The sequence below is a fragment of the Gallus gallus genome, chromosome 2 (assembly GCF_016699485.2).
Source record: "Gallus gallus isolate bGalGal1 chromosome 2, bGalGal1.mat.broiler.GRCg7b, whole genome shotgun sequence".
Taxonomy (NCBI): Eukaryota; Metazoa; Chordata; class Aves; order Galliformes; family Phasianidae; genus Gallus; species Gallus gallus.
The window spans coordinates 75,053,015-75,079,929 of NC_052533.1; the positions used below are offsets into that span (position 1 = coordinate 75,053,015).

The following is a 26,915-nucleotide window of genomic DNA, read 5'->3' on the forward strand; positions in this document are numbered from 1 at the left end:
CTTATCTGATTTGAGTAATTGTGATTACAGGAAGCTGACGTAGCATTTCTCAGACTCCAGCCTATCTGGGATAAACAGCTGTACCAAAGTGTTTGTCATGACTTTACTCTCTCACATTCTTTTGTAACTGTGGGTTTTCTCTAGTTTCCACATGATGATTTGCTTCTGTTTTGTGTGTGCTTCCCTAAGGTAGTAAGATAGTCTAAGTAAGACGTATCATTTCTATTATTGTTGATGTGTTCTTTGTTTTGTCTAACACTGCTTCATTTCTTCTCCACAGTTCGGCAACCATCTTAAATGTCTGGCAGATGCATTTGTACAGCATTCTGTTGTGTGACCATCAGCTTTATCCTAAAACAGTTAATTAAGGCAAGCTGTAATTTTGAGTGTAAGCCCCTCCTTCAGCAGCCAATCCCATAAGGCAAACAGTAAGAGCAGAAAATAATCTGACAAAACAGGCTTTAGCCTTTGCATCCCATTGAGCATTTAAGGACTGTTGGAATAGAAGATGGCCAGCAGCTCTCTGATTTTACTGCTTGAACAGGAGCAGCTTCCATTTGCCATAAAAAGTCATGAGGGCAGACACTTCTGCCATTACAAGTAATCCTATGGGAAGCTTTGCCACTGCACATGTCTGGTTTTTGCCTGGAGTAAAAAGTTACACTTTAATGTTGTGTTCATAACCTTGTGATGGCATTGCGTAGGTACTACAACCAGCACCATGACCTCATGAGCAAGCCTCCATCACCATACCTCTGCAAGCAGCAAAAGGTAGCGGGGTAAGGCCCGATCTTACTGCACATTCAGCAAAGCAAAGCTCGTACCACCAGCCCAACAGTGTACATGAAGCCCCAAGTGGATGCCGCTCTGAAAAGCAGTTGGGGAATTGCTCATAAAATTTTATCTTTTGAAAATACATTCAAATTCCTGCAGGGTAAAAAATAAAATAAAACAAAGTAAACCCCTGTGGCGCTATTACCAGGCTAAACCCTAAACTATGCAACACGTGGCCCCAAAGCATGTGTCTTTCCCAGCACTACCGCATTGTGCTTGGCAGCCAACACCCCACAAGCCGGGTCAGCGATGCAGGCTGCTTCAGTTCTGCTCTGCAGAACACAACGCCAAACACATCAAGAGAGATCTGCCTCCGATTTATATCCTAAGACAGAAGGGTTTTATTAATAAGACTGTTTCCTCAGACTTAAATTCCTTTAACCATACTTAAGAGGGAGTTACTACACATCTTGCCCCCAGGCGAAACACAACCATTCCACACATGTTAAAAATCAGTATCTCTTTACGTTTATTGGTGTGTTGAAAAAAAAAGTCAAAGGATTTCTTTTTCAGACTGTGGCAAGTTGGGAATCTTTCATGTTTGAGGAACCATGTCGCTATCAATCAGCTTCTATTCTGAACTTAGGAATTTTTACATCGCATAACCAACGGTTACGTTTTTATAATAGCCACATCTCTCCATCTTGATGTAAGAGGCTTAGCTGGCATCGCACTTTAAGGACAGCTGTGGGATACGAGATGCTGCAGAGAAGACTTTGAAGCTCTCTCCATTCTACACGAGGTGTTTCCCCCCCCTCTCCTTCCCCCTGCACTTTTGTTAATCTTGAAAGCATTTCCTACTAATGCATGAAACCTCTATTATGCCGCATATGGTTTCTATTTTCAAGTCTCTAATGATTTCAGGAATTTCTTTGATTTCTCTAGTTGTTACCTCATTCTTGTCATTCCTGATTGACACAGAAGAAACAACCCCCAGCCCCTCCTAAGCTTTATTTCTTTACTTATGAAGCTGTCTTGATGGATGTAGAAGTTCAAAATGGCCTTTGTAGGAAGGAAGGTGGGGCCTCAACCGTGGGTCGATAAATCTGTGTTGCATCTGAACAGCATCCATTTTCCTTCCTTGGAGAACTGAGGCGTTAACCGTCAGATCTTTAGTGTGCCTAAGGATGCTACACTCACACCTACAGACCTATGCCAGCACTGAGGGTTTTCGTACAAATCTGTACAAACAAATAGAGCATTCCCAGAAAGAAATACTCCACAATCCTTGTTTTCATCAAGTTTCCAAGTCATTTGCAGCTGAATGGTGGCCAGACACCCGCAAACGCAGCCACACAGAGTTCTCCCACGACGCCATGGCAATGCCTGGTTCTGCCCTGCAGCTTCTGCGCTGTGCCAGCTCTGTGTGCCCTGTCCACGTGCAGATGCCAGCACAAGGAAAGGACTGAGGCGCGTTCAGCCTCAAGCTGCCCTTCTGTGGTTCATGGTTCACTGCACTGAGCAAAGCTCTCACTGGAACACAGCACACATACAAGAGGGTTCGCTCGGAAAATTCAATTTATTGCAGAGACTTCGTGTTGAAGGATCAAAACAGACAAATGCTTAAGGACAGTTTTGGAGGCAGCTTTGAAATTATGGGGAGATTTTGTAATCTCACAGAGGGGTATGCTCCAAAGGTGTGCCTGCTCCAAGACAAACCTATCTCTTACTACCGTGTCCCAATAGCAGTGGCTATTGTACTTCAAATGCAAAGACGGATGGAAAGAGAGGAGGGGGGAAAAAAGCCAACACCAAATCACTGCTTCACGTAACAACAGCACCGGTAGATGAACCAGTTCTAACGCCGATTCCACTTAACTGGATGTGATACTCTCAGAGATTCCTATCAGCAGAAGAAAGGGCTGCATGATTGCTTCTTGGCAGCGGCGTGTAACAAATCCCCCAAATTACACAATCGGCTGTCTCATACATGGAGCACACAGGAACAGGCAGAGCCACCACGAATTTCCCATCTCTTTGGGTTCGTTCCATCCAGAGAACATCAGTGCTCTCCAGTGAAACCCGAACAGCCCCGCTAAAGAAAATATTCACGGCATACAGTCCCACCGGCACAAAGATGACAAAGCAACGCTGCTCACTCGCGTGGCGCTCCGTGAGACAATGAGCAGGAACAGCAGCACGGAGCCCTTTGGTCACCCCCCGCCTTTTCCTCTCCCTCCCACCCCAGCGAAAGCTCGGGGCAGTTCCCTGATGCCTGACACCCCCGGACACAAAAGGGGCTGCAGGGCAGCATCTCCTGGGGATCGCCGCACAGCAGCAGTCTGTGCCGCATCACTCCCACGTGGCATTCCTAACCCCAAACCTGTGTCTGGAGCTTGGGTGGCACCCGGCAGGCAGAGAGGTGGCAATGGGGTGTGTGAGGGCTCCAGGATGGACCTCAGCTGGGAACACGGGGGGATCGTGACCTGAGGCCTTGGGGCGGGTGCTTTCCAACTAATCACAGAACCACGGCGGTTGGAAGGGACCTCTGGAGATCATAGAATCCAACAGCCTTCTAAAGCAGGTTCCCTGGGGCAGGTAACCCAGATGGCCACCTGGAAGGCTGAAGGCTGGGCTGGGAGCCGGCAGTTCATTGCTCTGCACTTCAGGCATCTATAGAACCTAACTAGTGTTCGTAGGGAAGCAGTCAAACCCATGGCCACCCTCACGAGAAGCCCACTCGCACCATTCTTTTGTCATCTCTGTGCTTGACGAGAACATCACTTCTCTCATCAGAAACAGACGAGCCATTTGCTGACAAAAATCACCCCATTACAGCAGGCTGCAGGGTGCCCACCACACAGAAACATGCATCCCAATTTGGGGCAGGGGCACCCAATGGGGTGGAGTAAGGATGAGCAGCAGCGCCGATAGCGAGACGCAACCATTCGAACAAAAGAGATTCCAAGATGTCGCACTGAGAAAAATCTTCCTGCAGAGAGCTCTCCCCCCCCCCTCCAACCCCCCTTTCCCGGCAGCGGGGGATGCTCGGGGGCTGCGGGCACACGGGTGGCTCCCCCTGGCGCGGCCACATCACTGCGCGGGGTGGAACCGCAGCGCGGAAAACACCGCCGAAAGGACCCGAGCGCGGACGACGGGGCCGCCTCGGTCCAGGAAGGGGGGCCTTCCCCATTTTGCGTCGGTGCCGAGGGGTCATTTCGCAGGGTCGGGGGGGGAGAGACGGGCCCTTTGGAAAGAGCGGGCAGCGCCGCGCGAGATGCGCACCGCGGGTGGGGAGCGGGCTGGGGGGCGCGGGGGAGCTCCACTATCTCCCCACTGCCCGGTACGGGGCCGGAGCGCGGCGAGGAGCCGAGGGGGGTCCCTCGAGGAGAGGGGGGGGGCGGTGGGGGGCGGCTTTGTTCCATCCCGGGCCCGATCCCCGACGGGGCGGGCCCCGCGCCCCCGCCCCGCGCATGCGCCGGGCAGAGACAAAGGAGTGGGCGCTGGCTGCCCCCCCGCGCGGCAGTGGGTCGGGGCAGGGGGATGTCGCGCGTGTGCCCGGCGGCGGGGCGAGGACACGCGTGTTCGTAGGGAGAGATGAAGGAGAGAAGGCAGCGGGGTGCTGGGGATGTGCGGCTTCCTGGGGGTGGGGGGTTGAAAGTAGGAGAAAAGGGATGAAAAACGGTGAGGAGGAATCTCCTGGGAGAAGGAGAAGGCGCTCGATGAATATTCATAGTACGCGGGGATGGGAGCTGGGCGCTGGGGCAGCGCAGCCCCCCGTACCCCGATACACCCACCCACCCACTACCGCGTCCCGCACCCGGTGCCGGGAGGTCCCGCCCGGCCGGGAACCATCGCGCTGCCGCCCCAACAAGGACCCCCCCCCGCCCCGCGCCCAGCTCCCACCGAGGGGTTCGGGGGTGCGCTGCGACTGAGGGTTTTCTCCGCTCACTGTTAAGAAATCGGGCGCAAAACCCTCTCGTTCCCACCACACCCATCGCTTCCTGCCCCCCCATCCCCCCCACCCCACCCCGAGAAAGCGCCGTCGGGCATTTAAAACCCCACGGCGTCGCCCTCGGTCCGCTTTGTGCCTCGAAGCCGCTCCCGGGCGCCGTCCATCTCTCGAGGAACCGCTCTCCCCGCATCCCCGCGCCGGGCGGGAGGGATAAAGCACGGCGGGCTCGGAGCCCCCCGCTCCGCTGCCCATCGCCACGCACGGGTCGCGCCGCTCCTTACCCCGCGTGCTGCCGCTGCCGCTCTCTGTGCCTGTGCCGCGCTGCCGCCCGCCCCGCGCAGCCCGGAGCCGCTGTGCGCTGCGGCTGCCGCTCGCTCGCCGGGCGCGGAGTGCCTCGCGCTGCTGCTGGAGCACTGCCGCCGCTACCGCGGCTGCTGCCTCTGCATTTCTCGCTCTCGCTCTCTCTCTCCCCCCTCCCTCTCTCTCTTCCCTCCCCCCTTCCCTGTGACAGTCTGTGGGCAGTTCAAAAGCCACACGCACTTATTTATTTATTTCCCGGCCCGGCGGGCGGGGGTAGGGGAGAGAGGGGTGCGCTGCGCGGGGCTCGCGCGTAGGGGGCGCACGGGGCCGGGATGTGAAACACCGGGGGGGGCCGCACGCGCATCTTGCAGCCTTATATATCCCACCTCCCCCCAAAAATAAAGCGATCTCGGGGAGGACGGTGCCGTCGAGGAAGGGCAGGGAGCGGCTCCTGAGCGGAGCGGCGCTGCGGGGGCTCTCCGCTGCACCCGACCTCCCCCCCCCCCCCCGCCCTACGGATCTGGGAGCGGCGGCGGGTGGAGGGGCTGCACGCGGAGCACCCCACCGATAGAGCCCGTACAAGAGGTTCTGTGCCGCAGAACAAAAGGCGGGACACGGAGATAAGCAGCCCGGGTATCGGGGCACGGAGCTCTCCGGGGCTCGAGGTCCGTTGCCCTCAGCCCCCTCAGCCCCACCGGTGCCGCACCGCTCCCCCCCACCCCTCCCGCATGGCGATGCGCGGAGTTGGGGCGCCCCCTGCTCGGCGTCGGGGCGGCACCGCCCGCGTTGCGCTGCGCTGCGGTGCGCTGCGGTTCGGCACGCCCTTTCTTTTCTTTTTTCTTTCTTTTTTTTTTCTTTTTTTTTTTTTGTTTAAATCCCTTTTTCTTTTTTCTTTTTTTTTTTTTTTAATTTTATTTTTTCTTTTTGCATCCCCGCCCCGCAGTGCGCCACACCTGCCCGAGCTCCGCCGAGTGGCGTTGGGTAATCGAGGAAAGAAGAAACGGAGACACACACAGACACACACACACACACACACACACACACACACACACGCACGCACACAAAAAAGGCAGCAGTGCCCCAAGGCGTGCCGGATCCGGCGGGCGGGGCCGTGCCATCGCCCCACTGCCACGAGAGCGGCGTGGAACAATGCGGCAGAAGGGGGAGAAGCGGGCGGTGCTGCTGTGCCTGCGGGGCGCTGCGGCCGTGGGCTCGGGGCGTGGGTGCTCCTCCGGGAGAGCGACACGCGGGGTCAGCGGTCTGTAAATGCACACAGCCCGAATGCGGAACGCATCCAACACTCCCTTTGGCCGCTTTGCTGCATGAGCACACCCTATAAATGGGGTCGATGTCGTAGAATCGGAGAATCGTTTGAGTTGGAAAGGATCCCTAAAGGTCATCCAATCCGATCCCTCTGCGATGAACAGGGACATCTACAGCTCTATCGGGTCGCTCCAAGCCCCGTCCAGCCTGACCCGGGATTTAGACAAATGCAGGTCCCCAGATCATAGAATCATAGAATCACCAACTTTGGAAGAGACCTCCGAGATGGTCCAGTCTAACCGTCCAGCCAATATTTTCCCACTAAACTATGGGGATTTCAAGCTGCCTTTGGACATTCTTTTGTCCTAACCGGAGACGTGTGGGGTATCCCCGACTTCTCCTCCCGTGTGCAAGGAATGAAGGAGGAGATCTCTGTCAAGAAGTGGGGAGAAAACACGGAACGGCTGAAAAGATGGGGAGCTCTGACCGCGTAGCTCTGTCCCGGTCCTCCCGTGCAGCACAGCTGCCTGTCGTGAACCCATGATGCCGCTACGGCAAACCTCGGCCTCCGCCCATCACCCAGCCCCGTCACCTCTCGTCACCTCTCTCTCCCCGCAGCCTTTCAGCCCCCTCCGACTCCCAGGCGGCACCGACTGTCACATTTCCATCTTTACCACGGGGGAACAAACCCAACCCCGAGCACCCCCTCGCTCTTCCATCCGGGCGCAGCTGGTTCTGACCGACGGCTCCTCGCAGTGCGTCAGGTGTGACGCGGGGCCACCGCCCCTTACCCCGCATCCCCACAGCAGGAACCCAGATGCGCGCACCCCGCCCACAGCACCCACCGCTCCCCGAGCGCTGCGAGCCTCAGCAGGGAGCACCCGCTCCTGGAAAGCAGCGCATCCCCGTTGTGCTCTAGGAAGAAAGAGCGATGACCCCCCCCCCCACCCCCCCCAAAAAAAAAACAACCCAAAAACCCACGTTAAAAACCCCACCGGCGCCGCTCTTTCACGACCAGCCCAGAAGAGGAAGCTCTCCCTCCTCTCTCTGCCATCACAACGAGAGCAAACCCGGAGCCCCCCGCCGTTCCCGGAGCCGCCCGCCCGGCCCGGCCCGGCCCCGCCCGCTGCTGCGCTTCGCACGGGCACCGCGGGAGGGAGCGCTGCGCTCAGTTTATGCGCAGCTCAGCTTCCCTGTATGGAGCGCAAGGAGGGGCGCTCCGTGCCCGCAGCCAGGTGGGACGTGGAAGCCCTGGAGCCTTACCCCTGTGTTCCTGGCTCCGATTCAGCTCGTAACGTGGAGCGCGTGTGCCTCCCAGGAGGTCCTGCTCCAGCCGTCGATTTAAGAGGCTTCCCTGCTCCTCAGAAGCAAGGGAAGTGCAAGTTTTGCCAAAGATGGGTATAGATGCTGTTCTGACAGTTCCGTTTATGCGTGGTTATCTGGGCTATTTTTGTCTCCTACCCCAGTTACCCTCAAGCCTTGGAGCTGCTACGTACAAAAGAAGCAAACGTGCATCCCTTATGACTTACGTGTGCCAGACCCCTCCATGACCATCTGTAAGTCAGATCTTGGAGCCTGTTCTCTACTTTCACGTGTGTGTTTCATTGCAGCAACAGCTGAATCAGGGCTTCTCCGTTTGGCTTCTATGGCCAAAAAATGTCTTCCATGTAACGGCTACAGTGAGTGTATCGCTGTCACAATAGTGACCAGAATTGGCTTCTTGTGCAGTATTCCTCCCATTCTCACTCAGAATGTCAGTAGTCAAATCAAATCACACTTCTGGATGCACCGATGTGACAGCTACAATGCACTGTTGGGTACTCATGAAGTAGAAGAAGCGAGGTGCGCAAGAAAGGGTGCCAAATACATCAAGCAAAGAAGAGCTCTGCTCCAGTACTCATTGTCTGATCTCTGTGCTGAGGATGACTTATGTATGTTACTGTCTGGACATGCCGTTTGAAATGTAAGCTGGACTCCTGCCTTGGGAAGGAGGCACTGGCTGCACGCATGGGGTATTGGCCCTGGGGACACATCACCCACACTACCCCTGCTCACCTTCCCTTCACCTCCCCAGCCCTGCCCAGGGCTCAGGACCCGTTTTCAGCCCAGCCTGGGCCATCGGTCCCTGTCCCAGCGATGCCATAGCTGTCTGTTCCCAGCCCTTTCTCTGACTCCATCTTCTGCTGCTTCAGACTAGACCTCCTAAACAGACCCTAGACGTGATTCACCTCTTGTCATCCTTAGCTTCGGGTCCCCCTCCCTTGCGGAGCAGCCTCTGGCATCCAGCTTGTCACAGCTGCTTCCTGGCAGCCCTGTTGTGGTCACAGAAGAGAGCTTAAACCCATATGCATTAGAGCAGCTTTGGTCCTGTGCAGCCGCATTTCTCAGTCCCTGTATTCCTTTCACTTTGTGGTGCTAAGTTTAAGGCTGTCCACCTCTTGTACTTCAGTGCTTGTGCCTAGCAGAAGCTGCAGATCCCTTTTGAGAGTCAAATTCCACAACTACATCCGAGGTGGTTAAAGCTGTTAATATTTGTAAACTTTCAGACAGAAGTGGCTCTCCCAGAAAATAAGAGCCAGATAGAACTCGCACCTCAAAACCATTACTCCTCAGTGAACCACCAGGCACGTCAATAGCAAACACTCAGCTGCTTTCAATCTGCAGTCAGTGATGGAGATTCCTCTGAAATGCAAATGTCAGCAGCACAAAGGACCCGATGCTTCAGACCATGCCATGTAGGTACTCTCTGCGGCTGCACCTCTGTGACCCATCCTTCCATACCAGAACTGGGCATGTTCTCAAGGCACGCACCACAGATTTAGCCACAGGATTCTCTGTGTTGGAACAAGACATGCTGTCTGCTTCCTGAACGCTTCTTTGAAACGCTACACTACTTTGATATTTTTATTTTGGTAGTTTTGCATGCCAAACCGAGTTTTCAGTATCAGAGAGAGGGTGAGAGTGCTGGAGCTTTAAATAAGCCTTGTAATGCGCGCTACCAGCTGTTCGTGGCTGAATGACAGAGGGTCTGCAGCCAAGCTATACCTTTTGCCTTTATGGGGTGGATTTTGTGGATACTGCAAATAAAAGAGCATGTGGGGACGTATCACAGACTCACAGAATTGCAGGGGTGGGAAGAGACCTCAAGAGATCCCCGAAACATGGCCAGATCAAGGCCGTTACAGTGCACAAATCAAATACTAACACACAGAGAATGAGTCAAGCTTTACTGAAAAACTTTACAAAGGAGAAGATAGAGGCCAGTGAGATCAGCGGTGATCCAGAAGCTGATAACAAGTTGTGCTCCAGCACGGAAGCGTCAGACACCTCTTGCCTTACTGCCTGCAGGTCACTGACTGGTCTAACTGGATGACTTCACGCAATGGAGGCAGGCACTGCTTTGCTTACCCGGCAGCTCATATTTGTTCAGAGATAGCTGACAGCCTTGGGGACAGGCACAGGCTGCTACTGTCACCTCACCACCAATCTGTCCTTCAGTTAGTATCAGTTAATTGCAGTAACAACTGATATCTAATCGCAAAAAAAAGCACCTCCGGTTTCAGTTTAGTGAGTTTAAAAATTTGAGAGAGAACTTTCCAATGGGAAAAGCAGAACATAATCTCTTTACATCAAAATCACTGAAAGAAGCCCCACTGCCAGTGGAGCTGACACACAGCTCACAGCACAAGCCATCTATTTGTCTGGGAAGTTATAACGTTGCGTAAGGAGTAGTTCCCAAGTCATAGAATCATTGAATTATAAGGTTTGGGAAAGGCTAATAAGAGCACCTAGTCCAACTGTCAACCCATCCTCATCAATACTGCCCACTAACCCATGTCCCTCAGTGCCACATCTATACATTTCTTGAACACTTCTAGGGACAGTGACTCCACCACCTCCCTGGGCAGCCTGTGCCGGCGCCTCACCACTCTTTCTGAGAAGAAATGTTTCCTAATATCTGAACTAAACCTCCCCTGGTGCAACTTGAGGCCATTCCCTCTCATCATATTGGTAGTTACCAGGGAGAAGAAGCCAACCCTCACCTCACCACTACCTTCCTTCAGGAAGTTGTAGAGGGCAATAAGGTCCCTCCTGAGCCTCCTCTTCTCCAGACTAAACAATCCCAGTTCCCTCAGCTGCTCCCCACTGGACTTGTGCTAGACACCCTTCACCAGCTTCCTTTCCCTTTTCTGGGCATTATCCAGGGCCTCTGGAACGTCCCAGTTCCTAAAACAGTCAAAGTCTCTTGCCCCTTGCAGAAGAGCCGTGTCCAGCAGCCCATGGTGCAACATTACAGCTGGGACATCACAAATGTCCCGTAGGACTCCTGTGAAGAGGCATATGGACTTATCAATGAAGCTCATAGTAAAGGATAGCTACTATTTTGTACTGACCAAATTTGTGTGTTTAATTCACCACTCTGGAAAACAAGGCTAATACCACAGCTGGTGGTAAGTCAGGCTTCAGTAAGTGCATCCTGAATTCCATGAGCTCTATAAGCCTGAAGCTGAGATACTAATATGCAAAGTCTACAAGAGAAATTATTGAACAGATTTTGTTCCAAATAATGGTAGCCACCACACCAGCAGAAGGGCTTTCTAACAGCTATGTTATTGTTCTGTGGAAGCAAACCTGACAATGGCATAGTAAAAAAACAGTTGCCAGTAAATGTTTTAGAGTTTAGGAGATGCTTCAGCTCTTCTCTGTGCTCTCCCTGCCCATCCTCCCCTTCCTTCCCTTATATACCATCTCTTCAGTTTGTTAGCCAGACAGGCTGCAGTTCTCAGAAGAGCTACAGTAGGAGTTCATATTGTCTTTCACCAATGAGAAGGGATTGTGCAAGAAAACTGCAGAAATTCATGATGTAAGTAAAATCAAGTCATAATCAAAACACAAAATTGCCACAGTCTTCTTGTGTTTTGGTCTTTCATATGTTTTCCATCTACGTGTTCTGTCTTGCTGCAGTGTTAGCTTAGAAGGGCAGAAACGTTTAAAGCTCATAGACACATCTGCACTGTAGGCCTTAGCCAAGTCAAATAGACTGGTAGGACCACGGTGCTGGCTAGACTCTTATTGCAGTGTAAGGATCACAAAAACTGTAAGGATGAACCAGATCCAGATAGTGAGAGTAAAAGAGCTGAGCAGACAAGGAGTGCAGATTTCCTGAGTGCTGTTGCCTCCATTTTATGAGCGTGATATGCAGGCTTTCTTGTTCATGGCTGGTGAAAATGCATAGCTAATGGTGGCAACTATGTTGAAAACCAGGGTTTTCTATAGAAAAACACCTTTTCTATAGCACAGTTTTGAAAACCTTTGCCAAAGTTACCAGCTACAGCACAGACCCTTCTTAAAGAGGAACTAACCCACAGTTAGCAATTTATTTCATAGCCATGAAGTAATTTATTCATGGGAGCCACCAAGTGCCCCAACAGGTTAAAGAAATGGGAAGCTTGAAGGACAGCTGTCTTCTGCTCCTGTTTCCTGCAACCATCCACATTCTCGAAGCTGCTTTCAGCAGAAACTGCAAAGACTCTTTTAGCTGATGCAACTCATACCTGATGCTTTGAGCTACATGAAAGATGCTCAGTATTTACTTCCACTTCTTTCAGCCTTCTTGTACCAGAAAAGGTCAGAACTAGACTTACCTCTGCTAGCCAGTAAATAACAGGAATACTGAGTCCACCAAAGGGTAGTTTTGTTGAAAACAACCTTGGGAAGCATATGCTACAAGCTGCTTCCCCATTTTAAGAAAGGGGCTGAGCCAGAACATTGTTATTGTGAGCCAGAATATATTAGAGTTGATATTATAAGCAAAAATTAATAGTGAGCAGTTTGAGGTTGTTTTCCATGGAATTGCTTAATTATCAGTTTACATGCAAACTTTGTTTCCTTCACCTTTCAAAATGTAGTGTCCGAGTATTACATTTTCTTTTCTCTCCAGCAATTCCAAAAAGCATCTGCTTCATGACAACGGGTGAAAACAGTCCATAAACTGAAATAAATTCATTAGCTGAATGCTTTCTTGACAATCCAAGTTGTATATCCTTAACTGATAGACAGCACATGTGCAAAATGAACTCCTTGAGGTGCAAGTTTTCAGCTTGGACTAGGGACAATCTCATACCATACTGCAAGTGCCATTGTGAGGAAACTTTGAGAGGCCTATAGTCCAATATTCTGCTTAAAACAGGCATTTGTTAACACTAAACTAGGCCCACCATGACTTTGTCTGGTTGCATCTTGAAAACCTCTGAGGATAGAAAACCTACAGCTTCTGTCATACCTTCCTGCAGTGCTGCACTACCATCTTAGTGAAAATGTTTTCCTAATGTCTAACTTGAACCTTCCAAGTCACAGCTTACATTCATTACTCCTGTCCACTTTTTGTTTGGTACTGTGAAGAGAAGTCTGGTCCTGTCATCTTTGTAACTCTCCTCTGTGTAGTTATATGCTGCTGTTCAATCTCCTCTCAGCCTCTTCCAGGCTAAATAAACTGTGCTCCCTCAGCTTCTCCTTTTAGCTTGTATGCTCTGTGTCCCCTGCCATCTTAACAGCTTTCCACAGGACTTTGTCCAGATTTTAACATCCTTTTCAAAAGGTGAGCAGGGCAGCTCCCACAAATGAGCACAGAAATCTACTTTTGCCCTACGGTAACCCGTGAGTTTATTCATTCAGGGTGGGAGCACATCGTTGGCACACAATCCACTTGACATCCACTGTAGCACCTGAGTCTTTTCTAGTGGGGCTGGTGCTCTGACAGACACTTTGCAGTCAGTTCTGATGCATGTGGCTGTTCTGCCCCAGCTGCAGTTCTTCCTGCTGAGTCTCATGGGTGTTCTGTTGTTCCAGTCCCTAAGTTTCTCAGGTCACTGAGAAAAAGTGAGCTAAAGTTCTACTATTTGTCCCATCAGTTCCTACACCTGCTTTAGTATCATCTGTAAGATGGTTTGTGGAGGGTGCATGCTGCTGCATCATCAGGACTGCAAACGAAACACTGGACTATACAGGTGTTACCATTACAAAATACTGATCCCTGAGGACCTCCACCCCCTACCAGTCAGACCTCAAGACATCAGTTTATACCCTTGGAACCCCAATTACTGTCCTTCACAGCTGTCTGTTTCTCAAGCCCAAACTTCCTTGGCTTCTGAGTGAGCTTTGGGATATGATAGGAAATGCTGTCAAATGCTTTATTAAAATCTATGCATGTTATACCCACCGTTTTCCCATTGCCTGCACAACCATTTTTCCAGAGAAGGTAGTCCACTTCACCAAGGACAGCTTGCTTTTTGGACATCTATGCTGAGTAGTTTTCATTATCTGCTTGCCCTCTGGGGGTCTGCAGATAACCAGAGAGCATGCTTCAAACAGCCTCTCCTGATTGTCATCATTTTCATAGGTAGAAGCAAGCCAATCACATCCGCTAACTGTCAGCACACTTCTCTTCCCATGGACTGACCACTTCCAGCTTTGCTAGGAAGAACCAAAACTGTTGCTACTCCACTTCCATCTTGATTTGTGCTGGTCCACACTGAGTTCTGGGATCTGAATTTGTCTTTGAAAGTTGAAGAAATAAAACCAAAAACTTGAGTATTTCAGCTATTTTCATGCTTTTTTTTACTACACCATGTTCTCTTTCATCTGCTGACTGTCTTTTCCCAAACTTCCTTTTCCAGCAAACGTACCTGTGAAATCTCGTTACCCGCTGTGTCCATAGGCAGTGGTAGCTCCAGCCCCACCTTATCTTTTGATCATCCTGATTTCATCCTTACTGCATTTGTCTTTATGCTGAGTAATATTGTTTTACCGTTCTTTCATGGGCTCTCTTTGTTTCCCCTTCTTGTACACTCCTTTTTTTGGACTGCATTTTAGTCCATTGACAAGCTCCTGGCTTAGCCAAGCAGACCTCCAGCCAAAATTCCCAGTCTTCCTGCACAATGTTATGGTTTGTTCCTGAGCTCTCAGAAAGTTTTTCTGTAAAAACTAGCCAGCTTTCCTGGGCACTCTTCCTCTTCATGGCTTCTTCCCAGGGCACTCTGCCTAACAATTTCCTAAAAATAAACCTAAACGACTGCTCTCCTGAAATCCAGAGTGCTAAACCCTGCTGCTTTCCTTCCCAAGCATCCTTCAGATCCTGAGCTCATTCATCCTGTAGTTACTGCAACCCAAGCTGCCAACTGTGACTACACTTTCCACTAGCACTTCACTGTGAACAATAGAGCATTACCTATGGGCAACCCTAACATTTCTATGTTAGGAAATTATCACCATCACTACTGAGGGTTTTCCTTGATTTCTTGCAAAATGTTATGTTGTCAGTATCTAGATGGTTGAAACCAGATGAGGACAAGAGTCTTAAAGCCAAAGACCTTTACTTGTTTCTAGAAGGCCTCATCTACTGTGTCCTCCTGGTTAGGCACTCTTACAGACCCTCCTCACCGTTCCTCTGTCCTCTAGTTTTGACACGGTTGGACTTGATGATCTCTGAGGTCCTTTCCAACCTGAGTAATTCTACGATTCTATGATTCACTTCTACAAGCTACGTAAAATTTTCTGTGTTAAATGCTGTTTCTTATTTTGGAGGAAAAAGTCTAGAAACTCTCCTCTTTGCCCTTCTTTAAACAGGAGTAGATGAAGTTTGAAAGGGGGGGACATAGGTGTTCTCTGTGCCATGGCCCAAAGCAGGGAGGTGAGGTACTGAGATACAGGAATGGTGTAGAACAGCAGTGACTTTGCCTGCACTGTGATACTACATCTGTATTGCACACAGGACTGTTCAGGTTGAGGGACAGCAGAGAACAAAATTGCTCTGAACTTGCAAGTAGTGAGCACGTTCCTTTAACTCCAAAAATTCTAATAAAAATGCAAATTTATCTCATTTCCTATTGTATTTTATTTTGTATGGGTAACGTCCATATATATGCAGCAAAATAGTTCACAGCAAACTTATGTAGAGCTTCAGCCAAGCTAAATGCATTTAAAATGCTAATGAACAAAATGAAACAGCTCTCCATAACCCAGCACATTGCTATGCACTCAATAAGGGCAAAACATCCTTTGGAAGGACTAACTATCCCCCTTTGCGTGGGCAGTTTAGTAGTTTTGGGCTGTAGAGCTTCTGAGTGGGAATCCAGATACCCTTGAGCCACTTTCAGGTTAGCAAACATGTGGATTTTGTTATATTTCAAAAGCAGCTAGTTTAAAGTATGTTTCAGCTACAAGCATGGAAAATTATACTTTTATTTCATGCAATAAACTCCAAGTCAGACTGCATGTGGCTTCTGGATCTCTCCTGAATTTGCGATGACACAATCTTGACCACCAGCCAGTTTCCTCAACACCACAAAAAAGAACGCAGCATCCTTGTAGAAAACGTACAAATATTTGTGTGAAAAAGCACATTTTCCCTGAGCAGACAAGAATCATTAGTGTCAATGAAAATACATTTTAGATGACTTGAAACAATTGTCTCAATCTTTGGGTGAATGACAGATACAGAGAATGCATGTTTTCTGAACATGCTATTCAACGGCAAGCCTAAGAAATCATATAGGGACAATAAGAACAGCTTTCTGGACTCAGTGACTATGTCACTGTTGATGCTCTGCACACATTAAGGTTTGCATGGAAAATGCAGCATTTCCAATGTTTAAATTCTTTCCTCCATCACATCCACAGCTCTGAACCTATTGGGCATCTTCACCCAGCAGTGACAGAGATCTTGTGTGAAAAATGTGCATGGGTGCATTAAGGAAATGACCTATTTTCTAGAAGAATTCAGTTTTTGCATCACTCTAGGGAAAGTTTGCAACGTGAGCTTGAGCATCAGGGATGTTAGATAATGCTTGCATGAGCATTATGGACGCTTTAGTTTTAGGAAAAAACCTTTGGACACTGTCCACATCTTTAGGTAGAGTGAGGAACCATGAGGCAAAAAGCTATGAAGGGCATACTGAGTATGTCTTTCTTGTGGCACATGTACATACTAAGACAAAATTTCAGATAAATGAGGCCAGATGAACTGCACAGATGCTGGATGGTGTGTTTTTGCTACACATATGTTTTGCAGTTGCTGTGTGCACATGCAGCATAACGTGTGTGGTAGACACTGAACATCAGCTACAGGGATCAGGAAAACAAGTGTCCACTTGTTACAATAATCCCAATTGCTCACAGAGCTCCTTGTTTCAAAATGTACACATATTTTGAACAATGAATTATTGTTGAGGATGAGGTACAAGAAGAGTAAAATTTCATCAAACATCAGTGAACATCTTGAGACCTCACTAAGAAATGCACGAACCAGGCAGGTGTGTTAGTTTCACAAAAACGAGGTCAAATCTACCACTAGTTTTATGGCTTTGTTCCTCTCTCCTTTTAAAAAATGTTTTAAGAAAAATGTTTAAAATTAAAAGTGTTTTGTTACTAATGTATCGGCAATGTTGTATTTTACAAGGGCTGCTCCGAAGCTAATGCCTCCTGTTTTGTAGTCTTGACCCATAACACCAGATGTGGATATTGGTGGTACGGCAGTAGTGGTTGAACCTTCCCAACAATATTCCAATTTCATTTTGATGCCGTGTGGCAGATGGCAGCAGAGGGGCAGACTGACAGAAAGGTACGTGGCATGGAAGTGCATATGAAGCAAAGGTGTGTCATTGAATTCCTTCATGCAGAAAAAAATTGCATCTATTGACATTCACTGATTCTTTCTTAATTGTTACTGAGACCAAACAGTGAATGTAAGCACACTGTGGCAGTGGGTAGTGTGTTTCTGCAGTGGTGACTCTAGGTCAAATTGTTACAAGTGCAGTATGCAGACTCCTTTTCATCACTGGCAAAAATGCACAGCTAACAGTGGCTATGTTGAAAAATGGCATTTTGTAGCTGAGAATTTGCTCTAACAAATTGCATTATTCATAGAATCATATGGAATCATAGAATCGTCTGTGTTGAAAAGGACCACAGTGATCATCTAGTTTCAACCCTCCTGCTATGTGCGTGGTCGCCAACCACCAGACCAGGCTGCCCAGAGCCACATCCAGCCTGGCCTTGAATGCCTCCAGGGATGGGGCATCCACAACCTCCTTGGGCAACCTGTTCCAGTGCAGCTCTTTGTATCTGTTGTTTTTTTCCTGGAAATAAATAGGTTGTATTACTTTTGGAGCAACCTGTGCAGCCCAAGACAACTTCTGTTCAATAAATGAAACCCAGGCAAGCCAAAAAATTGGACACTCATGCCCTATACTGTCAATGGAGGGCAATGTAGTTCTGAGTCCTGAATGGTGGGTGGTTTTGTTACAGTCTTGGCTTTCTGTAGCGTTTGAATGCTTTCCTGTAGTGTCTTAAGCAAAATAAATGATTTGTCATGTATTTAGTTTCCTTTAGTTAAACATAGCTTTCATGTTACTTCCTGGCGTATAAGCAGAGCAGCCCTGTCTGTTGCGCTTGTGTCCCACTCCAATGGCAACTAGTGAGCTGCACAGATGATCTAATCTTGGTGACAAGTGCACTGGAGAGAGTAGATCAGTGCTGCTCAATGCAGCAGGCATTGCTAGAAATGGCATTACCAGAAGGCAGCAAGTTCCTGCTCATTAATCAAACAGAAATCAAGCAGAATCTCATCAGGACTATTTCTGACTGGAAAAGGAATGACTCATTTCAACTATTTGCAATCTGAGTGAACTTGTGAATAAAGTAGTATGTTTATCTTTAAGTCCCACACAGATATCAACTACATATTCCAAATTTCCTCTTTGGAATCTGATTCTATATCTATCTATCTATCTATAATATGTTTCCTATTCGAACCTTAGGCAAGTTGGGCCAAAACCGTCTTTCAAATAATTCAATCATCCTACGCTGCCCACTAGAATGAGCAGTGGACCTATGCTCCTAGTGCAGGAGATGACAACTAATTCTAATTCCCAGTTTTGGGATGACTACAGAAGATGCACAGATGGACACTCTCTGTCTGCCCTGGGCTCTCGGTACGCCCAGTCTCACTCTATTTTATTTTGCAGTGAGACTCCTGGAAAATCACTGTCCTGCCCACCCAATCTTCCATACACAGGAAGTAAATAGCAGTTCCTGTCTTGTATTTCTTGGCCAAATTAAGGCTGTAAAGCATAGTCTGTAGGATCCAGGTTGTTGGCCACTGAACATTTGCTGCATTTCTTTCCAAAAATGTATTACTCCAGAGATTATCCACTGATACTATAGCTGGTATAACTGAGGGAGATAACTCTAGAAGCAGGGCAGCTTTTCACGGAGAAGAGAGAGAATTGAAGACATCTTATTTCATCAGACAGAATTGCTGCTTATTAGATAAATTATAAATTATTTACTTTGTTAGCTCAATTACCTTATTAGCTCAATTAAAATAGCAGCTTATTAGTTGATTACTGAATCAGAATTTGACTGTCGTTGCAGGAAAAGAGCCATTCTCTTGCAGTAAGACATACTTAATTTTCCTAAAACAGTTGCTAGTACTGATATGGAAATGCACTGCACATTAAAAGAACATGCTGTTAATAATTAGGCCCTCAACATCTTTATAATTTCACCTTATCTAACAGTCACAGTGAGATCTGAGTGGGGCCACAATTGTAAACCCACTAATAGAACAGGAGCCAATTTGGGAAGCATAAAACATCCAAAATTTCTCAAGTGAGTTTAAATAATTGGACTATAACTTGTTATTTTTGTTGACGTTAGTTGTGTTTCCGATGAACAAATAGGCTGGAAGGATACTAACAGGAAATACTATTCACAAGATAAGCAGCTGTTAGACCCCAGAGCTTCAGGAATTCAGAGGGCCAAAAAACTTCTTTCTCTGTCTCATTTAATGAATAGTCAGCATTCCTCACCAGCCACAGGAAATGCTTTGGGGGCACTTTTACAGATGCAATCAAATCTTGTGTTTGTGTGAAAGAGGACAGAGTTTGCCATTTGTTTGTGAAGTAACAGTTTCAAAGGTTATGCTTTCACCACAAAAATCTGGAAATGTTGTTGTTCCAAAATGCTTGAGAACCAGCCTATTTTGTAACTTATTGTTTAAATTCTGGAAGGAGACTTGGTCCAGAACATGCTGTTGTTTTCACATTGGAAACAAAGATTTTAATGCAGTTTTCTTGAAAAGTCGTTGTGTTCGGCTCATATTCATCTACAAAGCAACTAGCAGAGATCCGCTTCAAGCTTTTGGTTTTCTGTTTGTGTTCCACAGACCCTACAGCTTTTCAAACGAACTCACAAGGGAAACACTGACAGAAATATATTGGTATGGATCGTATGATTAATTAGTAAGAACATAAAACAGGTATGTCTTCATCAAGTTGCACATGGCTGTGCAGTGTGATACATCTTCAGCTAACGTAGAAGGTATAACCTCATTTACTACTGCTGTGCTTATTTTCAACAGTGGAAGTTACAGGTCTGGTGAGTCGCTGGCAACTCTGGGAAGATTATGTACTCTTTGGAAATGTTCTTGGAAATATGGTGTTGGATTTTTGTATGTAATGCATGTTCAATGACAGTCCTTCAAACCAAGCAGGTAATAAATAGAACTGTAGATATTATGAGTTCATAGGAATTCATGAAAATAAAAATGAAAATTGAACAAGTTACTGCACGTTCTGTATAATCTATTTGTAGAAAGGCAGTGAAACTTTAGAACCCCGAATTCCTTCCAGTGGAAAGAAACAAGCTCAAAGGAGCTTGGCATTCATGAAATCTTAATCCAAAAGGGCCAGAGGAGTAGCAAGCCATGCTCCTTGCAGGGAAGCTCACATAATTACTTAAAATCCTTAAAATCCTTAAAATCCAACATGTAAGAAGCCAAATTATAGTATTTTCTTCTAGATGTTGGTAGTATAACAGTGAAGTCTGACTTGTTATCTGTATTTTCCCTTTCCAGTCCTGGATAGAAGAAATCTTCACATGCAGTTCGCAAGAAGTGTGTTCTTATGTGTCTCTATCATTAGAAAATGTAACTTTGCATATGGAATTCTCATCAAGCATAGAGTCGACTTATTTTCTTGAAAAAATATAATGGCCTCAACTGCAGTAATATACAAGCATTATGCTATTCAATTTCAGAGAGATGAATTATAATAGGAAACAACCCACACGAGACAGAGCATGATGAAAATGCAGCATGAATTTCTTGCAGAAATTCTACCTCTGATAAACTGAGAATCTCTTCAAGCTTTATCATAGAATCATAGAAAGTCCTGGGTTGAAAAGAACCACAGTGATCATCTAGTTTCAACCCTCCTGCTACGTGCAGGGTCACCAACCACTAGACCAAGCTGCCCAGAGCCACATCCAGCCTGGCCCTGAATACTTCCAGGGACAGGGCATCCACAATCTCCTTGGGCAACCTGTTCCAGTGCGTCACCACCCTCTGAGTGAAAACTTCCTCCTAATATCTAACCTAAACTTCCCATTTCAGTTTAAGACCATTCCCCCTTGTCCTATCACTATCCTTCCTTGTAAACAGCCATTCTCCCTCCTGTTTATATGCCCCCTTCAGGTACTGGAAGGCCACAATGAGGTCTTCCCGGAGCCTTCTCTTCTCCAAGCTAAACAAGCCCAGTTCCCTCAACCTTTCCTCAGAGGAGACGTGCTCCAGCCCTCTGATCATCTCAGTGGCCCTCCTCTGGACCCACTCCAAGAGCTCCACGTCCTTCCTGTACTAGGGGCCCCAGCCCTGGATGCAGTACTCCAGACAGGGCTTCAAAAGAGCCAAGTAGAGGGGGACAGTCACCTCCGACTCCCTGCTGGCCACCCCTTTTTTAATACGGCCCAAAACACAATTGTCCTTCCAGGCTGCTGCACACTGCTGCACACTGCTGCATACTGCTGGCTCATGTCCAGCTTCTCATCCACCAGGAAACCCAAGTCCTTCTCTGCAGGGCTGTCCTCAAGGAGATCTTCCCCCAGTTTGTATAAATACCTGGGATTGCCCTGACCCAAGTGCAGCACCCTGCACTTGGCCTTATTGAACCTCATTAGGTTTTCATACTTCTCCAGTCTGTCCAGGTCCCTCTGGATGGTTTCCTTCCCTCCAGTGTATCGACTGCACCGCTCGGCTTGGTGTCATCTGCAAACTTGCTGAAGGTGCACTCAATGCCATTGTCTGTGTCACTGATGAAGGTGTTGAAGAGCACCAGTCCCAAGACCGACCTCTGGGGGACACCGCTTGTGACCAGCCTCTACCCTGACACAGAACCATTAATCACAATCCTTTGGCTGTGTCCAGCCAGCCAAATCCTAATCCATCAAACAGTCCATTCTTCAAATCCACACCTCTCCAATTTAGAGAGAAGGATATGGTGATTATGAAACAGTGGAGCAGAGAACAGCACAGCCATGACATGCACTGACCAGGACTCCTTTTATACTCAAGATTCTTCTGGGCCACATCAATTCCAAGCTGACAGGCAACTGTATATATGCTTTGGACCAAGGTAGATCCAGTAGCTCTGAACATTTCCTCTGACTTCTTTGTCATTAAAGCATCCTCAGAAGGTGCAGATGCAACTGAATTTGGAAACCACATTATGAAAAGGAAGTAAAAGATTTTTCACGAACATCTTAATCTCAAACTTCCAAATGATGCTGCTTTTTCCTCTGCGTCCAGCACATCCTCTCCCTAGCAATTCCTGAAGTGTACAGAAATAGAATCAAATTTTGAAAATGTATGTACATTGATTCATGTCCTCACATTTGAAAATATATTTTCTTTGGAAATAGTTTAGTCAATTTCGTTTCCTCTTCTTCTGTTTTTTATTAAAAGCTCTTTTCAAAATGGAAATAGATGACTTAAATTTGATTCAGCTTGAAAGAAGTGTTTTGTTGCAAGAGAGGGCATTCTCTGAATTTTATATTTATGTGCATGTGTATTTAATTAATGTGTATTTGTATAGTAAAGCTTATATAAAATTTCACTAATTAAAAGTCACTGCAATGTCTCAGAAATATATTTAAATGTTTAGTCTACAGGAAACTAGGATTTCCCCTGGCTCACGTGGTAAATTAACTGCCTATATTTTTCAGAGAGGAGCCCTCCAGACAACAGTGCTACACTAGAAAGTACCCCACTGAGAAATCACTTCTTTTTATCACCCTTTTTTTTTTTCCAATATGGACATCTGTGCTGTTTTTCTCAGTTTTCTCTGAGCCACTATTTTGGTAGACTGAAGCCCCCATCTCCCCACTGTAAAAAAGCAACCCTGGGATTAGCTGAATGCTAGCACATGTTCCATTTTTACAGCAGCCTCACTGGATTAAACCAATAGGCCCCTGTGTCATTACTTAGAACATTTTCATTCCTGTCTATACCTAGAAAGTGCTGAGAATTTTTGTTTGCATTAGCTGATAGGAGGAACTTTCCAAAGACTCCTTTGGAAGTGCTAAGACTCCCGTTTAGTTCTGTAGGAAAATCCACCCTGAGCTGTCTCTGAGACCCAAGGAGAAAACTGACTGCATCACACTTAGCTGAGATATTGTCTCGGGCTGTCTGCCAGTGTGACTTCACAAAATGCTCATGTTCAGCTTTCTATGCTGTCTTTCAAATTCGTATAGACAGCTGCCAAGGAGTTTTTTAAGCAACACTGAGTCTGAGCCTTACTGACACAGAAGGGGAAGACGGTTGTAGTTATCAGAGATAATTTACATATCAGCAGATATTCACTGCTGGGCATAGATAAAGAGTCCACTATAGAAACAGGGGGCAGTGGTTCTATAAAGTTACATCACTGCTTCCTTTGTTGCTACGATATCTATTTAGTTATGTTCACATTATCTTCTCTCCTCACAAAGCAAATCCAGAATATTTGTGAAGAAGCATGCTTCAGCCTACACTGAAACCCTTGGAGAAAAGTTGGCTTTTCCACTCCCTTAGTTATTTCTTACTGGAAATCCATCTGATAGTATTAGGGTAAATTTAAACTTCTGTTCGGCATCAGGTGTGTCACCGTCTCACAGACTGCACTGAGCTAACCTATAGCACATGGCATCTTCCACCCTCCTTCCTCAGCAGACCTGGACAAATACCGACTTAGCTAGGTGATAACATTTGCTCCAATTCGTAAATCACGTGAACTTTCTGCATTTCTTTATTTAACTGGCATTCTCAAAAGATTTAATTTTCCCCTCCACCTTAGTAACTGGTTATAAGACACAGTCTGGTGTTCTCATGTTTGCAGCTACTTTTCCTTGAGGCTTTGAAAACTTCTTCCTGTGTCACCTACAGAAATATGTGGTCTTCATTCATCTGAAATCAGACCAGGAAAGCAGTTGAATCTGTGAGGCTCTTTGTGATGCCATTAGAATTATGTAGTTAGAAATCCAGCTGCTCCCCTGCCTTCTTCTCCCTTTTCCCATTGCTCATAATTCACATTCCTTTTGGCTTCTATTTTCCACACTTGACCTCAGCCCATAAGTGAATATGTTGGAAGTCTGAGTAAAATCTGTTGAGCTGTTTTGGATAATGCAAATGTGAAAAAAACACTGCCATATGCTTTGACCAAAAGTGTCGTGCTCAAATATAAATAAACAGAGGGAAAATACAGAGCCTCTTTTTTCTTTTCTGTAGTGGTCACTTGAGAGAGTTTCTCAAGTCTTTTTATTTTAATGCAATAGTTTTGCAGAATAATAGGAAATGATGGTAACACGGCAATGTATAACATGGTGACAGCTCAGCCCAACATCATAACCCTTACCTTTCCCCAGTTTCTCAGCAGCGCCCTGACATTTTGCTTATAAGTGCATTCTGGACCACGCACAAAGGGCATCATTCAATCTGTGCCATCTGTGCTGACAGCAGCAGAATTTCAGTTTCCTCTCTGCCTGATGGAAGTTTACCATTGTGTTAAAAGGGGAAACCCAAAGCGGCTCACTGTTTTCTGTTCCAAACAAACTTTGTTCATCTAAATGAGGAGTCTAAAGGGAAGACTGGGCAAGGACACTACCTGGCAAGAACTCTCTCTCAGGGCTTATCCTGAGCGATGACCTCAGAGACCAAAGAAAAGTGAAAGTCATAGACATCTTCAAAAGAAGGTTGGAAGGTCAAGCTGAAGAAATGCAGGCTGGTTGGTCTCAGTTTGGTAGTCACTTGGATTTGCCAAAGGTAAATTATACCTGACCCAGATGATTGCCTCCTGTAATCAGGATCTCAGTTTCTGGATGAAGGGGGAGCACTGCATGTTGTTTACTTTGACTTCCGCAAGGCTTTCAACACAGTTGTACACAATATCGTTGTATCCAAGTTAGGAAGTTAGAGCTTGAATGAATGGACAACCAGATGGGTTAAAAACTCATTCACTAGGCTCAAAGGGTAAGAACTGAAATGGGTTGTACTTTAACTATAAATCAGTACCAAGCAAAGTAGCATGAGACTTATCCTGTAACCTGTCCTTTTTAATGTCTTTATCAATAACCTGGCTGCATTCTCACCAAGTCTGTAAATGGCAGCAAATTGCAAGAAAACTGCTGATCCACATATGGGCAGAGCTGATGCCCAAAGGCTTAGTGCCAGGCCAGAGCAGTGGGCCAGCACAAACTTCTGGAAATTCTTAAAGGACAAACACCAAGTACTGCTGGGGCAGAAAGGAGCAATGTGAGGGCACAGGCTGGGAGCGGAGCTGCAGCCCAACACCAAGGGCCTGCATAGGCTCCAAGTGCTTGCCTCTTGAGAGGAGGCTGAAGGACCAAGGCGTGATCATCCTGGAGAGGAAGTGGCTTCAGGGGAACCTAGAAGCAGCCTGTACCTGCAGGGTGGTCATCGAGGAAATGGAGCCAGATTCTGAAACAAGATTGGTTTGGATTGGAAAAGGACAGAAAGGAAGAAAATGGAGAAAATTAGAAAGGCAAAAGCCCAGCTTGAACTCAACTTGGCAACTGAGTTAAAAAAGAACAGAAAACTTTTTACAAATACACTAACAGTAAGAAGAGGACTAAGGAGAATCTCCATTCTTTACTGGAAGCCGTGGGAAATGTGATCACTGAGGATAAGAAAAAGGCAGAGATTCTCAATGCCTTCTTTATATTTGTCTTTAAAAGTCAGACCAGTTATCCTCTGAGTGCTCTACCCTCTGACCTGGAAGTATCAGATAGGCAGCAGAATAAATCACCCATAATTCAAGTGGAAACAGTTAGAGACCTACTACTCCACCTGGACTGTCAGCACTCCACAGAACCAGATGGGATCCACCTGGGGGTGCTGAGGGAGCTGGTGGAGGTGATAGCCATGCTACTTTCTACCATCTATGAATGCTCCTGATCAACCGGAGAGGTCCAAGAGGATTGGAGGCATGACTACCATCTACAGGAAGGGTCATAAGGAGGATCTGGGGAACTACAGACCTGTCAGCCTGACTTCAGTGCCAGGTAAGGTTATGGAGCAGATCATCTTGCGGGAAATCACACAGCATGTGCAGGACAGCTAGGGGATCAGGCCTAGCCAGCATGTGTTCATGAAAGTCAGGTCCTGCTTGACCAACCTGATCTCCTTCCGTAATTGAGTGACCCATCCGGTGGATGAGGGAAAGGCTGTTCAAATGGTCTACCTAGACTTCAGCAAAGCCTTTGACACTGTCACCCACAGTATTCTCCTGAAGAAGCTGGCAGCCTAAAGCTTGGCAGCCTGTTGCATTCAAATATAAACACAAATTTGTCCTCCAAAGTCTTCTTCTGTTAGGTATGCATGAATTTTGGGTGAAAACTGTGGAGCCTGAGGGTACTAGTACTGCAGCCAGTGTGGTGTTAGGAGACAGAGGGAAAAGCCTTGACAACATACTGTCTGCAGAGTAGTATGTTCTCACACTTCAGTTCACCTTTCACTCTGGTGCCCATTACAGCCCTGCATGCAGTATTTGAAATGTTTTTCTATCTCATGTACCAAAAGCATTAAGGGGAATGATTTCACAATCAATTCATTAGTTCTGTTAATTCCATAAGCATAAAAGTAGGATCCAGTTACTCTGAACATGGGGAAAGAGTGGTTGCATTTGTTTCACGAAGAGGAAGCTAAGCCAAAACTGCTATTGTTTGGAGTCTCATCCCACCAAGATCAGAAGGTGGCAGGTTGATAAGGCCCGAAGCAGGTTTGATCACATGTAGTGACACAATCACATTTTTAATAGAGTAAGCAGTAACTTAACCATTCTAAGAAATAATTCAGGACTTCTAGTGTATAAAATTTTAAGTATAATAGAACATGAGGGCCACTGTTATTCTTAGTTGAACACAGGAAATTTTAATATGTGAGCAAATCATCATTTTCCAGGCTCATTCAGAAGCTCAGTGAAGTAATTGGCCTTTCCTGTTCACTGCTGGCACTGAGTCAGACTTAATGTTCAGTAGTGGTAATAAGATTGGTAGATATGAATCACATTTCAGTTATGACAATAGATCAGCTTGTATTAGGAAACAGTGGTTATGGTTGTAAAGAAGATTAGTTCCCAGGAAGGAGAAGTGGAATGGATAATGAAAGTCTGTAATAATGATAGGTCATGAGGGAGCAAAAGGAAACCAAAATTGCCGGACAAGTGAGTGAATGTCACATTAGAACAAGTCAGGCAGTATATATCACACAATAATGTGGACAAATTGCTGAAAA

The 26,915-nt window shown here is 46.8% G+C and overlaps 2 protein-coding genes and 1 long non-coding RNA gene across 6 annotated transcripts in view; 2 read left to right on the top strand and 1 right to left on the bottom strand.

The window, feature by feature from the left end:
- Positions 1–7,648, bottom strand: part of BASP1 (brain abundant membrane attached signal protein 1) — a 50,514-nt gene extending 42,866 nt beyond the window's left edge. The window contains exon 1 of one of the 3 annotated variants that reach the window (XM_040674082.2): positions 7,556–7,648. The gene's annotated coding sequence lies outside the window, so the exon portion shown is untranslated. Of the gene's footprint in view, positions 1–5,010; positions 5,214–7,273; positions 7,394–7,555 lie in introns of those variants that run through there. The other 2 variants (XM_046917031.1, NM_204116.4) reach the window with 2 other exon arrangements.
- On the top strand, positions 3,689–6,776 carry LOC124418322. Its single transcript, XM_046937942.1, has 2 exons — positions 3,689–3,972; positions 5,973–6,776. Exons 1-2 carry the CDS (start codon positions 3,689–3,691, stop codon positions 6,538–6,540), a joined length of 852 nt encoding a protein of 283 aa, XP_046793898.1. The 3' UTR covers positions 6,541–6,776.
- A 17,248-nt stretch (positions 7,649–24,896) lies between the features above and the next one.
- LOC121109785 overlaps positions 24,897–26,915 on the top strand; it is a 63,795-nt gene continuing 61,776 nt past the window's right edge. For both annotated transcript variants that reach the window (XR_006937205.1, XR_005857419.2), the window contains exon 1: positions 24,897–25,684. This is a non-coding gene — a long non-coding RNA (uncharacterized LOC121109785). The remainder of the gene's footprint in view (positions 25,685–26,915) is intronic.

Coding starts and splice junctions, on each gene's coding strand:
- LOC124418322 (XM_046937942.1), top strand. CDS start 3,689: ATGAGCAGCAGCGCCGATAGCGAGACGCAACCATTCGAACAAAAGAGA. Junction 3,973..5,972: donor GGGGGCCTTCCCCATTTTGC/GTCGGTGCCGAG, acceptor CCCGCCCCGCAG/TGCGCCACACCTGCCCGAGC.